Source organism: Calidris pugnax, unplaced genomic scaffold (genome assembly GCF_001431845.1).
Source record: "Calidris pugnax isolate Ruff unplaced genomic scaffold, ASM143184v1 scaffold42, whole genome shotgun sequence".
Taxonomy (NCBI): domain Eukaryota; kingdom Metazoa; phylum Chordata; class Aves; order Charadriiformes; family Scolopacidae; genus Calidris; species Calidris pugnax.
Genome location: NW_015090920.1, coordinates 11,407,402 through 11,421,879, shown reverse-complemented (window position 1 = coordinate 11,421,879; position 14,478 = coordinate 11,407,402). Strand labels below are relative to the sequence as shown.

Sequence of the window (14,478 nt, the reverse complement as noted above, 5' to 3'; positions counted from 1 at the left end):
GGGTTTAATATTTTTCCTAGAACTTTTTTTTTTTTTTTTTTTTTTTTTTTTAAAAATTCTACAACAGAAAAAAAAAAAAAAAAAAAAAAAAAAAAAAAGAAAAAAGCCTTTTTTCCTCTTCACAAAAAGCTGGAAGAGCTGGAAGCACTGCTTTAGGGAAACCAGCTGCTGCCAGTTATCAAAAAAGCAGACTGACGTTCTAGAACTTCAAGCTTTAGCTTCCTCACAATAACAGACCTCCAGAGACTGACAATGTGAACCAGTGATGGTATCTACAGCAGAGAGCCTAAAATTTAATTTATGTTTGATACACAAAATAGAGTGAATGTATAAATTATGGTTCAGTGTTATTTCATGGAGTAATTTATGAAGCAATCCTTCAGCTTACTGGTGTTTTTAAGTTTCATCTAGCATATGTTATTACCTGCATTTTCTATCAGCCCATAGGTCTTAGTTTAAAAATCCCTAAAGTGAGAAAGACAAAAGAACTGGCCTGATTAAGTGCCATCAAAGCTGTAACATACCAGACTGCATTTTCTCAGCTTTACTGGTCAATAAACAAAAGAAGGAATAGCAAGGTAGTTTAGATTGCATTGTTAACTTTTACAGTACCTAGTCAGAAAAACATTTTGTTTCAATTATTGCAGTTCCAATTTCTGCAACTCGCACCACAAACTTTGAGGGTAAGAAGAGTTACAAAACACTAGCCCAGTTCAACAGTACAACTGCTTGTCACTTCCCTGGTAAGAATCAAAGACTTGTAACATGCCAGTTCATATTTTCCTTTTTGTAACCTACGATTATTAAATAATAATAATAATTACTGAACTTGAACTATTTCCTGGGGGAAAGTAGCCTCTCACTCCTCCACCCCTCATACAAAAACACTTGCCATACCTACTATGAAAACTCCTGCATAATTTGATTAGATCAAATTTTCCAAACCACCATTGTTTAAGGAAAAAAATTATCACCAGTCATAACCCTCATTTCCTTTGGCATCAGATGTGAATACAGTGCTCACCAGTAAGTTTATCCACCTCATTATTAAGAGCACTGTTTATTACGAGAAAATATGCTGCAGTTTCACAATCTACAATGTGAATATGGAAACACAACATTGCCTTTGAAGCATACTTCTCTGAACCTTTTAGATACACATTTCCTCTCCAAAGAACTGTATTGAATGTCTTTCTATTTAAGAGATTAGGTTGATTTCTGCACTCTTCTCAACAGTAGCAATATATCAGTCCCTAAGCTGTCCCTGTTTGCCCCTATCCCGATTAAAATTCATTCTCAGCACAGCATTTGCACCTAAATAAGTCACTAGGTGCTTTTTTCTTTCCTGAGCTGCCAGAGCTAGAATGAAGGAAGCATTGCTCAGTTGCGCTTGGGAAACCTACTAGAAAAGACAGAAGAAAAAATAAATACATAAAATTAAACATTGCACATCCACATCTAGGCAACTGGAAAACTGGAAGCCTAAGCACTACCCAGACCCGTTTTGCACCACCTATTTAAAACCACCGTCAGGGCCCCGGCCGAGTGAGGGGTCGCGGTTCGCAGGGTCGTCTCCCATCCGACATCCACCCCGGGCAGCCCCGCAGCTCTATCAGGCGCGGGGACAGCGAGCCCGGGGCTGCTCGCCCCAGATAAACCCAGGGGCCCGAGCGAGGCGCTGGGCGCTGAAAGGCAGCGAGGCCTCCCGAAACCCCCCCTCCCCGCCCTCAGGGCCGGAGCCCCCCGGCGGCAGGGCACGCCCGCCGCTGATCCCCGCCGTCTCTCCCCAGCGCCGCCCCCGCCTCCCGCCAGCGACGCCGGGAGGGCGGCCTCGGCCTCGGGACCCCTCCCCGGCCCCGGCGTCTCACCGGGCCCGTAGAACTTGCTGCCTTTGGTCACGTCGAAGACTTTGCCGTTGACAGCCAGGAGGATGCGGGGGTTGCGGGTCCCATCGAACTCGCGCAGCTGCTCCAGGGAGAAACCCCGCCGCTTCATCCGCGGCAGAGCGGCGGCCTGGCTCTGCCGGGCCGCGCCCCCCGGCCCGCTCCGCGTCCCCCAGCGCAGGTACAGCCGGTAGGCGGCCAGCAGCCCCACGACCAGCAGACCCACGACCAGCAGCATCCCGCCGCCCAACAGCGACTCCCCCGCGCCCCCGCCCCCTCGCCCGCCGCCGTTCCCCTCAGTCCTCAGCCTCCCGTCCCCATCGTCCGCCATCACTGCCAGGCCGACGCCTGCCCGCCCAACGGCTCCGCCCAGCTCGCGCCCAGGGCCCCCAACGCCGCGCCCCGCCCCTCGCCCGCTTCCCATTGGCCGGCGGGCGAAGCGGCACCGCCCCCGGCGAATGGGGTGCGGCCACGCCCCGCCAGCCCAACGGGCACCGCTGCTCGCGAGACGCGTCGCCGCCCTCAGCGCGCGTGCGCGGCGTTCCCCCCTCTCCCCCCTGTCCCCTCAGCGCGCGTGCAGGTGGCGTTGGCGGGAGCGTGAGGGGAGAGAAGGGGCGGGGGAAGTGCCTCAGCCGCCGCCTGAGGAGAGGGAGCGGGCACCGCCGTACCGCCGCGGCGAACAGAGGAGGCGGTGTGGTGGCGTAGAGGGCTGGCAGCCTCCTTGGGGTGTTAAAACCCGTTATCCCGCCGCGGGAGAAAGGGGTCGAAGGCCGGCGGTTGGGGCAGCCCCCGTCGTGCGGTCGAGCGGCGCGTCTGGCCGGGGCTGTGGGGCGGAAGGTGGTTTTACTGACCGCCTGAGCGAAGGCAGGCGCGCCCCTGAGGTGACACAGCGGCCAGTCTGGGAGGGAAACCTTTGGAGGTGGCTCAAAGGACTGCTTGGTGTGCTTAGGGTAAATACACCCTTCCGTTTTTTCCCGTCAGAGAAAGCGATGTTTACTAACAGTAGGCTGACCCGCTAGAATTACTCCTTGCACTGTGAAATGTAGCAAGTGGCAGCCCATTGATGGCTTTAGTATCTCATGTTAAGTACAACCCATGCCCAGGAGCGAGTTTGCTCAGTTATGTGAGGAGAAAAACCTTTTATTTTCAAGAAGAGAGTGGATGCATCTCAGTAGGGTGACACATCTGCAGAGAAGACAAAAGACCTGGGCTGAATTTAGCCCTTCTGTTCTGTGAACGTGTTCCCAAGCAAAACTGACTTGTCTCATCAGATGGTACTGAAGGGCCACTCACAAATGCGTAACTGGGTCTAGGAATGTAAACCTGGCTCAGCAGCCCTCTCTGGAGTTGGAATGTGATACAAGAAGTACTTTGGACTTGGGAAACATTGTTATTCCACGTAACTGTGTGGTGCTGAAGCATCCCTGCCTGATAACATCAGTGTTAAGAGTAATTCACAATTACGTAACTCAGTCACAAAAGTGGGAAAACTCAACTGTTTTTCACAAAGGCTGGTAGACAGTACAAGAGACTCAACCCAGTGGAAAATAGCATTAATGATAGCATTTACATAAAGCTCTGGATTTTCAACACCCTGTGTAATGCTTAGGTGTTTAATCTTCTGCCCTCTGAGCCAGTTTGGTAATGACTACCTCTATGAGGAAACACGATTAAATTCTTGCCAGTTAAAGACCTGCAATTAAAATACTACTACTATTCCTCTTAATCAAGCAGGCACTATTTAACATATGTATATGTAAACTCTATTAAGAAAGTCCTTTTATCTCAACAAGTCACAGCTTGATTGTGGTTAACAGTTTTTATCACAGAATCATAATATGTTTGGATCGTCTGGGCACAGCTATGGTACGGGTCAGAAAAAAGGCAAAGTTGCACTTTTACCTCCGGACTTCCTTCCCTTGAGAGTTCAGTTGAGGTTTTCCACAACCTCAGCTTTCCATTTTACTACATTCTCTTAATTTCCTTTGTATTTTAAAGTTAGGTTCAGGAAACAAAAACAAGTAGTAAGGGTTGTGATGTACTTTTACTCAACTGCCTACCGAGATCTTATCTCTAACTTAATACAGACTGACAAGATTATTCCAGACATTTTTTTGAAAACACGTGGTTTCCCACTGCGCAAATGTGGTGTTCTGCTACATTCTGGAAGGAATTCTTTCAGAAATCAGCATGCTGCTGTAAGCATTCTAGCCTTCATTTGTCTGGCTGCCCACTTAAGAGATGATATTGCTACCTGGCCTTGGCTAGAATACCTCAATTTATTTCTGTCAGCAGAAATATTTATTTCTTGGATCTAGCGCAACAAAATGGTGGCTATTTTTGATCCCCAGATAAGAGGTGAAAACCAAGAGGAGTTCCAGGAACTTGCCGTAAGGAAATAAAAGTTTAGAAGACTTCTACTTGAAAGAATGTAAACACTAGAAAACTGACAAACACATTAGAAATAATATAATGCAAATAGTAAATAATACTAAGTGTACTTGGATTAGAACATTTCCAAACCTAGCAGAAAGAAACCACTGAAAATGCGAGGTTCTGAACTGGAGAAACACTGTCTGGTTGCCCCCTTGTTAGTGTGCACCTCAGATAAGTCCAGATACGCGGTGCCAAGGAAGTTAAGATCCCAGTGTAGCTGCATCCACCTTCAGTACCGGAACACCATGGTTAAAAAACAGATACTCAAGATCTGCTAGCTCAAATATAACAAGCAAATATCTTTCTGTCTTGAGGCAGACTAGGTGCAACTTCAGTCAAATTTTGTTACCCTCCTGTTAGCTTTACCTGCCAGAGAAATGCCAGAAAAAAACCCTAGTTTCTCCACTATAACTTTTTCAAGTGTTTCTTCCTTGCCTGTCTTTGGTTTGCCAAGGCAAAAAGCCTGTCCCCGTAAAGTAAAAAAGTCTATGTTCTATAAAGCTACAACTGCTAAAGGGTCCCCCAAAAACCTCTTAGCATTACTGTGTCGCTTCCACTATTCTTTCTGTGCGCTTCTTGGTGGTTCTTTTGGTGTGAACAAATCTTATTTTGATCTAATTGACTGTCACTAGATCTTGAACCATGACTGTGGAGCCCAGGTATTGCTAATGAATATAATTGTGAGTGTCAGTGGAGTAATTACAGCAATATGATGAGAGGAGAGAAAGGAAAATCAGATCATCTGGGTTACCCATGAAAAAAATCTCAGAATTTTCCAAATTCTGAAATTAATACAAAGCTAATTCATTCGTACAGATTTGATCTGAAGAGGAAACAAAGTGGTAATACTTGCCTATCAAAGTTTCCTATAAAGAGCTTAGTAAGCCCCCAAAAAACATATATGAAAGAATATTACCAAGTTTCTAATTAGTTATGTTGTAGCTTTTGTTGTCCTTAAGTAGTTATTTAATTTTATTTTTACCTATCAAAATGTGAAGAATACTTAGAAAATGAATAATTTATCACTATATTCAATTGCAATCTCATTTACTTTTACTTGTTTATCCTTTAGTTCTTTGAGGTTAATAGCCATTAACTTTCATAGCAGTCTCTCTGCCAGGTCTGACATGATTTGTACTAGCAACAAGGAACAAACAGTAGTGTCTTTTGAAGCTATTTGCTCACTTTTGTTGGATGTTCAATATTTATCTGCATCAGTATACATTTTCTTCAGACCAGAGACTTCTGTGTCAGATATACTATGACTGACTATTGCAACTTTGTCCTAAGAATTTCAAAAAGTAGGTCAGTTGCCACCAACTTTGTTTGCTCCACATATGAAATAATTCTCTAACATATATTTTTTTAAGAGAGAAGCAGGTAGGATGCTTCTGCATGACTTTTCCATTAGGAGATGAATGGCCTCAACTCAGTTATGTTCTTCACTTTTTCTTTTCAAACATTGCTTTTTACAGTCTCTGGAAAGAAGACTGAACTCAGTGAAAAGCACAATGAGAGCACAACTTTACAAACAGAAATTGAACTCTAATACAAGCCACTATCATGGCTGAAGTTTATTTTCCATTGATTTTGAAGCTGAAGAAACATCTCTTATCATACAAAGACAGGCCATGTTCAGGACAGGTTAGGAGGTGAACTGTGTGTGAAGGAATGTAGGGATGTCTCAGTAAATTTGGAATAACAACAATCAATCAGCTTCATTGATTTTGGATATTTTTAAACCTAGCTTAATGTAGGGGATGCACTGATAATTTTGTTTTAAGCTGATACAGCTGGTAAATGCTTACTGTTGAGGTCAATGCAATGTTTGATGTCTTATTTCAAAATAGTATCTGCTTACATTCCCTAACACGTCTTTTTTTTCATATTTATTTTAAGTGCTTCATGTAGACCTATCTAAATTTTTCTAATATAATGTCACAGGGTCTTTTAATGAAGGGATGCTGAATTCATACAAATTATTCAGAAATTTCTTTTAAAAATTTGAAAGTATAGTATGAATAATATAGTGAAATTCATATCATCCCATTGTGCTGGTTTTGACTAGGACAGAGATAATGCTCTTCATAGTTGCTGGTATGGGGCTCAATTTTTCATTGGTAAAAAGTCTGCTGTTATTTCTCAGTCTTTGTAAATGATGTGGTGTCTGAAGTGCCTGGTCACAGTATTGCAGAAATAGATTAAGTTGATCTCTAACATTGTTCATCTGTTATGAAGTTACTCTGTCTGATGCTGCACTTCACAGAAAAGTCTCTATAGTCCAGACTGGAACCAGCAGAAACCTGTGAGCACCAGTCACAGATGACCAGATGAGCAATTAGTGGTGCCTTATTACAGAGCTAGGGGCAGGTTTGCTGCAACTGGAGCTCAGCTTGGTGTGAGAGCTGAGAGCAGCTTTCCTTCAGAGACGAAAGCTCAGGTTACTCTGCCTCTCAGCTCTTGCTCCCACAGCGGCTCTGGCATTTATTATTCCAAATCTGGTCAAGTAAATGACTGACTTGTATACAGAGACACATTTTCAAAAAACCTGTACCAATGCTTTGGCGAAGGCAGGTTTTTAACAAAACAACTTATTTGGGATATTTGCAACCATATGTATGCAGCTGTGTTTTCAAATGGTAACTTCAGAACTGTAATAATCAGGCTGCAGTGAAACAGCAGAGAAAGTACCCAGGCAGGCCTTTGGGCACAGCCATGTCTAGGAAAGGAGGTACATTCTTGCTTTAGCACTGGGAGTGTATGGCACTATAGATAATGAAATAGTGTATGTAAACGCAGAATTAAAGTCAGAAAATAATTTGAACTCCTTAATGCAACTGCAGATAGTTTCAGTATTTCTTCCAACTCAGTTCTCAGCCACACAGGTATGACCTTTTGCATAGTGGGCAAAATTGCACTGTGTGTATCTTACTATACCTCTGGCAAACCAAACACTTCAGTAACTAGGTTATGTTTATCTGTGCAGTGATAAAGTTAAGTCCCATGAATAGGAAACACCACTAACATAGACACTTTTCATTTAGTTTTAAAACTAATACTGATTTAGCCCAATTTCAGTATATGCTTTTTTTTTTTTTTTCATTTGAACTCTGTCTTGGGATTATCTTTATAAAATACTGCTGTGTTAAGATGTACATTTTTTTTCTGTAGCATGATATCACTTATGTTAGAAATTCCTGTGGTGATTTCCTTGGTTCACCACAGTCATCATCTGCTAGGTTGCCCACAGGTGTCTACCTCAGCTGCTGTTTTCTCTGTAAGTGTTAGTGTTGATACACAACCCTGCTATCTGCGAGTTAAAGATCACAAACAGAAATAGGCTACTAACTACTGCATTCCTCCTGTTCCACATTCTTGTGTCTCTTTGTCCTGCTTACCTGCCTTTCCATCTCAGTTCCACTAAGTCTTTGAGGCATTTTATATTCTATTGAGTCTTAAATCACAATTTTTCAAATGGACTATTCCAGGCTACTTCTGAAAGAGATAGCTAATGAACCCCTGTTTTGACAAGCCCATGATTCATGGCAGCTGACCACAGAAGCAGGCCTGTGTTTGATAAGTAGTGGTGGGAAATAGACTGCACACCCCAGTTTTGAGTTCATTTCAGAAACGGTTGCTAGCTGCCCTAGGAGATTGCAGCAATGAATTCACAGGTGCGCCTGCAGGATCAAAGGGAAGGAACCAATTTTTCAAGCTAATATACACTTTTTAGCCATATCTGTTACTGTGTTGGTTTTTCTAGAGAGATTAGCTTCTATTAAGGGCAAAAGCCATTTAAGCAGCTGATGCAGGAGTTTATTGCCTCTCTTCCATCCCAAAGTCCACATCATTATTGAGGGGGGAAAATGGTAAATACACAACTGAGAGTAAATGTGTCATAGTAGTGACCTAATGATTTTAAATAGGCATACATGACCATTCACACAATTAGATGCCTTTTCTTTAGCGTGTTGTCATAATCCATATAACTACGTATTTCTCACATAATGGGAAACTGAGATAGAGTTAAGTCATAACTTAGGCTGCTGATAATAGACCTCTTTATTGGAAAAAATGTGTCAGGGTTCAAAGTCACCAAAAGTCAGTCTGTCTTTGTAAGTTGCTTTTTTTTTTTTTTTTTTTTTTTTTTTTTTTTTTTTTTTTTTTTTTTTTTTTTTTTTTTTTTTTTTTTTTTTTTTTGAGGGCAGTGTGTGAAAGCTGTGCACACATGCAGCTCCTGTTCTTTGGCAAGTGTTCATAGTGACGAGTAAATTGCTGAAGTCCTGTGTGGCAAAGTCCATGTTTTTCAGCTTTTGCCCTTTCTTTTTCTATTTTTTTCTATTTTTGATGAGGAAAGGGGAGGAAGTTGCAGAATACAGCCAGGGTATACTTACCAGGTAGCAGCAATTACATCAGCAGCTCAGCAGCAGCCTTTGCCCCTTTCTAACAAATAATGCTTCCAAACTTATGCAGCCAGAATTTTGGTCGATTTGTTAAATTAATAAGGGGAAATTTTCTGTGTCACAGCTGTTATTAACACTCACATTCACTGATATGTGGTATTGTCACCAGGGTCTAAGAGATCTTTTCATTGCCTGAAGAAAACCCTCTACTGGAACAGAATAGCTTCTCCTTGCTTAGAAAGACAGCATAGCCATTGTGTTAAAATTTGTAAACAGAAGCCTTTTTCACAAAGAAGCTCAGCAAACTTTTTCTTTTGAACTTCTGATTAATGAATTATCTTTCTCTAATTTTGCAGGTACTGTGAGTGTGGAAGGGCCAGGTAGGAGACTGAGCAAAGCCATTGCTGCAGATCGCAGACTAGTGCATCTCATTCCCAATGACTCCACTGTGGAGATGCAAAAGAGGAACACCCCATTCCAAGACTTGCTGCAGGTACAACAGGAATAAGGGACAAGAAACCTCAACAGCTTAATGGCATGAGAAAAAATGAGGAAAGAAGGCACTCGTTAGAAGGATAATGAATAGTTATATTTTACAGGGAACATTTTAATGAAGGGTAATATTAACTAGTTGTCTCATTCCAATTAATCTTTTATTTATATATTATAAGGATGCAAACCATTATTCTCTACTGCCAGAAAAGGAGAAAGCACCAAACAAAACAAAATGTGGTGTAAGCAAAACACTCCAGTGCATGTGTTTTACGTCCCTCTCCTTGGAAGACACAAAGACCACCAAACATATGGTAGATGATGTTAACATCACTCAGCCGGGGGTCAGGTGCAGCTACACGGAGATGACAGAGCTGCTCAGTCACACGGTTGCTACTGTATCATATGAGCAGGATCGTGCCTGCCAAGCTAGCCTGAGCTACCAAGGAGAGGGAGGGTGAGTGGGAAGGGACTGAAATCTTTTAAAGCTCACTCTGCTGTTAAATACATACTTTCCTCAATACATTCCTGGAAAATTTTTAGATACTGTAGCAACAAGAGAGTTACACTAGAATACCTTGCAAATCTTTCAGTGCCTTTGAAGTGTATAATATTAACAAATCAAAACAGGAGCTCTTGACCTGTGTTTGGAGCTCACCTAGCAGGGGTGTGTACAACTAAATAAAACACAAGACACTGGAAAAACAGGCTTAGTGTGTATGTATCCATGTTTTATCTCTCTGCACCCCTATCTCTACCTTTTCATTTTTAATAATGACCAGGCCTAGGTTGAATCTAAACGGGAAACCAATATTCCAAAGAAGCAACACAATATTACAATTTAATAATCAGTGTGTTAGAATTGGAAGCTTGAGGGGCATTAGACAGAAACAGCCTGGGGGGAGTCAGAGACAGGGGTTGTCTTTAGCACAAATAAGGATTTGGGAACATTCCAATTGAACATCTGTGTTCAATGCAGTCTTGTAGAAGTAGTCTTCAGAGGCTAAACTCTTCCTCCAATGGTAACTGCAACCATGTACTTCTAGTAATTTGTGCTGAATAGGGATTTAGCTACACAGGCAGTGCAAGATGCGCATGAGAAATCAGGCACAGCATCAAGTCTGTGCAGGACTACTTCCTGTTGAAAATCAGAGTAGGCTGTTTTCTCTGTTCCAGTGCTGTTAGTGGCTGCAAAGAGGTGAAAAATAACACAAACACATCCACATTGCACATGAATGTATCTCCAGTGGTGCAAATATACTGCCAATCCAACGTCTTTTTTTTACAGAGGAGTGTTACGGCCTCTTTTGCCTTGAGTAAATTAATTTCTGATTAGACCATAAAGGTACAAAATCATGCATGCCCATGTTATGAAAGACATTTGTACTGTCTGGAGATTATGTTTGTCCCTATTTGGAGAACCATTACACTAACGTAAACTCACTCGATGCAAGTATTTGTCAGGGAGATTTCAAATAAACCTGTACTCTTTATTTGTGCCCATAATAAGGTAATTAAAAATCAATTAATATGCAGAAAAGATGAAGCAATATAAGGCTATGCTTCTGCACTAAGTAATATAAAATCTGTGCATGCCGGGTTTCCTGGCAGTAAAAATTTGATCTGTATTGGCGTGAGCACACAACTGCATTTTTATCGAATCAGCCAGAGCATATGTTACAGTGTTTATTCAGATTTTATGCCAGCTTTCTGTCAGTTCAGGAGGATAAATTATGTCTGATCCAGCATAAAGTTAGAGTGGTACAAACAGACAATATCTCATCTGATAGAAACTCTCCTGGGACAAAATTATTTCTTCAAGCTATTTACTGTCTCACAGAATGAGAGCTTACCACCCTAATATGCTGTAAATCCTACATAGTCCTTAGACAAATCTTTTTCAAGTCAGAGCATGTCTATATCTGATTAGCTGTAAATAGACTGACAATTTTTTCCTCAGAGGGAAAGGAGAGTCACAAATTCAAATTATATTTTACACCTTAGGCAAATACAGAAATGTTTCAAAATATGACTTGTACAGAGATCGCAAGTGTACTCATGTATGAATGTAAATAATGAGATGGGAAAAAATAATTAGGAACATAATTCTTGACATTATGGGGTTAGGTTTGGGCCCATAGTATGGAAGAGAAAGGATTTGATTTTGTGCTTCCCGCTATGTTTGTTCCCTTAAATATGCAGCTGCTGTGTCATATTATGGATTCTTGGCATTTCATTTTGAAGATGAATTGTCATGACACTAGTTACTGGAGGTGAAGATAGTAAACATGAACATTACAGCGTGACCCACATGATGTTTGAGATTTCCCAAATTGAAGGCCCAAATCTGTCAGTAGGGGCATACAGGTTTTACTAACTTTGATATAAAATTGGTTGAGTACATTTAAAATTTTGTTAGAATTTTGTTAATTGCCATTTAAATTCAATTAGAATTTATGAATTTACTTTTGTCACTGCGGTATTCTCTGTCTTTGGCTGGGAATGTAACTGACTGTAATTCAACATTCAGTGGCGATACTGCTTAACATCGTTCAGGCAACACTGGCTACTCATTTCTGCACCTGTGCTGCAGTCTTTGCTAGGCTAGCACAGCAATTTTTGGGGGGTACATAGTGGACTGAATCAGCCCATGGAACTGATTTAACTGAAGAACAGCAGGGATTATGAAAGCTGGCACTGCCACTGATATTTTTTTCTCCTCCAAACTACACAGTGTACAGAACCAAATGCAGCTGGGAATTTACAGCAGACCTGGCAAAAGGTGGAGTGGGATGAACTGAAAGAAGGACAATCTCAAGGTAAGGCACACCTGTACCTTCATTCCAAGGAATAAGTTATAGGAGAAAAATGTATCCTGAAGTAGATGCAGTCATATGAATGCAGAAATACTTTTGAAAAGTACAACATATACTGGGGGCTGTAAGTCAGCTTTGTTCTTGTATGACTACATCCATACCAATTATGCTGGTATAGCAATGTTAATAAAAGCGTTCTCCTAACTGACAGAGTTATGCTAATAAAACTTTTACAGGTACAAGACCCCTAAAAATTGGAATCTTCAATAAATAACACACATATCTAATGTAAACATCACATACACCAGATTTGGCAAGAATTCATAGAATCAAGATAGGTAGAATGGTTCAGGTTGGAAGGGACCTTAAAGATCATCGAGTTCCAAACCCCCTGCCAAGAGCAGGTACACCTCCCACTAGACCAGGTTGCTCAAAGCCCCGTCCAGCCTGGCTGTAGACACCTCCAGGGATAGGGCATCCACACTTCTCTGGGCAACCTGTTCCAGTGTCTCACCACCCTCACAGCAAAGAATTTCTTCCTGAGGTCTAATTTAAATCTCCCCTCTTTCAGGTTAAAACCATTACCCCTCATCCTATTGCTCCACTGCCTCATAAAGAGTCCCTCCCCATCTTCCCTGTAGGCCCCCTTTAGGTATTGGAAGAGGCTATAAGGTCTTCCTGGAGCCTTCTCTTCTCCAGGCTGAACAACCCCAACTCTCTCAGCCTGTCCTCACAGAAGGGGTGCTCCACCCCTCTCATAATCCTTCTGGCCTCCTCTGGACCTGCTCCAACAGGTTCATGTCCTTCTTATGTTGGGGACTCCAGAGCTGGATGCAGTACTCCAGGTGGGGTCTCATGAGAGCAGAGTAGAGGGGCAGAATCACCTCCCTTCACCTGCTGGCTATGCTTCGTTTGATGCAGCCCAGAATGCAGTTGGCTTTCTGGGCTCCAAACGCACATTGCCAACCCCATCTTCCCTGTAGGCCCCCTTTAGGTATTGGAAGAGGCTATAAGGTCTTCCTGGAGCCTTCTCTTCTCCAGGCTGAACAACCCCAACTCTCTCAGCCTGTCCTCACAGAAGGGGTGCTCCACCCCTCTCATAATCCTTCTGGCCTCCTCTGGACCTGCTCCAACAGGTTCATGTCCTTCTTATGTTGGGGACTCCAGAGCTGGATGCAGTACTCCAGGTGGGGTCTCATGAGAGCAGAGTAGAGGGGCAGAATCACCTCCCTTCACCTGCTGGCTATGCTTCGTTTGATGCAGCCCAGAATGCAGTTGGCTTTCTGGGCTCCAAACGCACATTGCCAACTCACGTTGAGCTTCTCATCAACCAACACCCCCAAGTCCTTCTCCTCAAGGCTGATCTCCCCCAACTCTCTCAGCCTGTCCTCACAGAAGGGGTGCTCCACCCCTCTCATAATCCTTCTGGCCTCCTCTGGACCTGCTCCAACAGGTTCATGTCCTTCTTATGTTGGGGACTCCAGAGCTGGATGCAGTACTCCAGGTGGGGTCTCATGAGAGCAGAGTAGAGGGGCAGAATCACCTCCCTTCACCTGCTGGCTATGCTTCGTTTGATGCAGCCCAGAATGCAGTTGGCTTTCTGGGCGCCAAACGCACATTGCCAACTCACGTTGAGCTTCTCATCAACCAACACCCCCAAGTCCTTCTCCTCAAGGCTGATCTCAATCCATTCTCCTTCCAACCTGTATTTGTGCCTGGGATTGCTGTGTGACCCATTTACAGGAGGACCTTGCACTTGGCCTTGTCAAACTTCATGAGGTTCACTCAGGCCCACCTCTCAAGCCTGTCCAGGTCCCTCTGGATGCCATCCCTTCCCTCCAGTGTGTTGACTGCACCACACAGCTTAGTGTCATCAGCAAACTTGCTGAGGGTGCACTCAATCCCACTGTCCATGTCTCCAACAAAGATGTTGAACAGCACCAGTCCCAGTACTGACCCCTGAGGAACACCACTCGTCACTGGCTTCCACTTGGACATTGAGCCATTGACCGCAACCCTTTGAGTGTGGACATCCAGCCAGTTCCTTATCCACCGAGTGGTCCGTCTATCAAATCTGTGTCACTCCAGTTTAGGGACCAGGATGTCATGCGGGACAGTGTCAAATGCTTTACATAAGTCCAGGTAGATGACATCTGTCGCTCTCCCCTTATCTATCAATGCTGTAGCACATTCGTAGAAGGCCACCAAATTTGTCAGGCAGGAGTTGCCCTTTGTGAAGCCATGTTTGCTGTAACTAATCACGTCCTAATTTTCCATGTGCCTTTGCAGTGATTCCATGAGGATCTGCCCTGTGAGCTTGCAGGACACGGAAGTGAGACTGACTGCCTGTAGTTCCCTGTGTCTTCCTTTTTTCTCTTTTTGAAAATGGGGGTTATGTTTCCCCTTTTCCAGTCAGCAGGAACTTCACCGGACTGCCACGACTTCTTG

General features: G+C 43.2%; 1 protein-coding gene across 1 annotated transcript in view; it reads right to left on the bottom strand.

Annotated features, from left to right (window-relative positions):
• PGRMC2 (progesterone receptor membrane component 2) overlaps window positions 1-2,267 on the bottom strand; it is a 12,818-nt gene extending 10,551 nt beyond the window's left edge. Inside the window, exon 1 of the mRNA XM_014949842.1 lies at window positions 1,869-2,267. Coding sequence (XP_014805328.1) covers window positions 1,869-2,214 — 346 coding nt within the window. The 5' untranslated portion in view covers window positions 2,215-2,267. The remainder of the gene's footprint in view (window positions 1-1,868) is intronic.
• Between the last annotated feature and the right edge of the window lie 12,211 nt (window positions 2,268-14,478).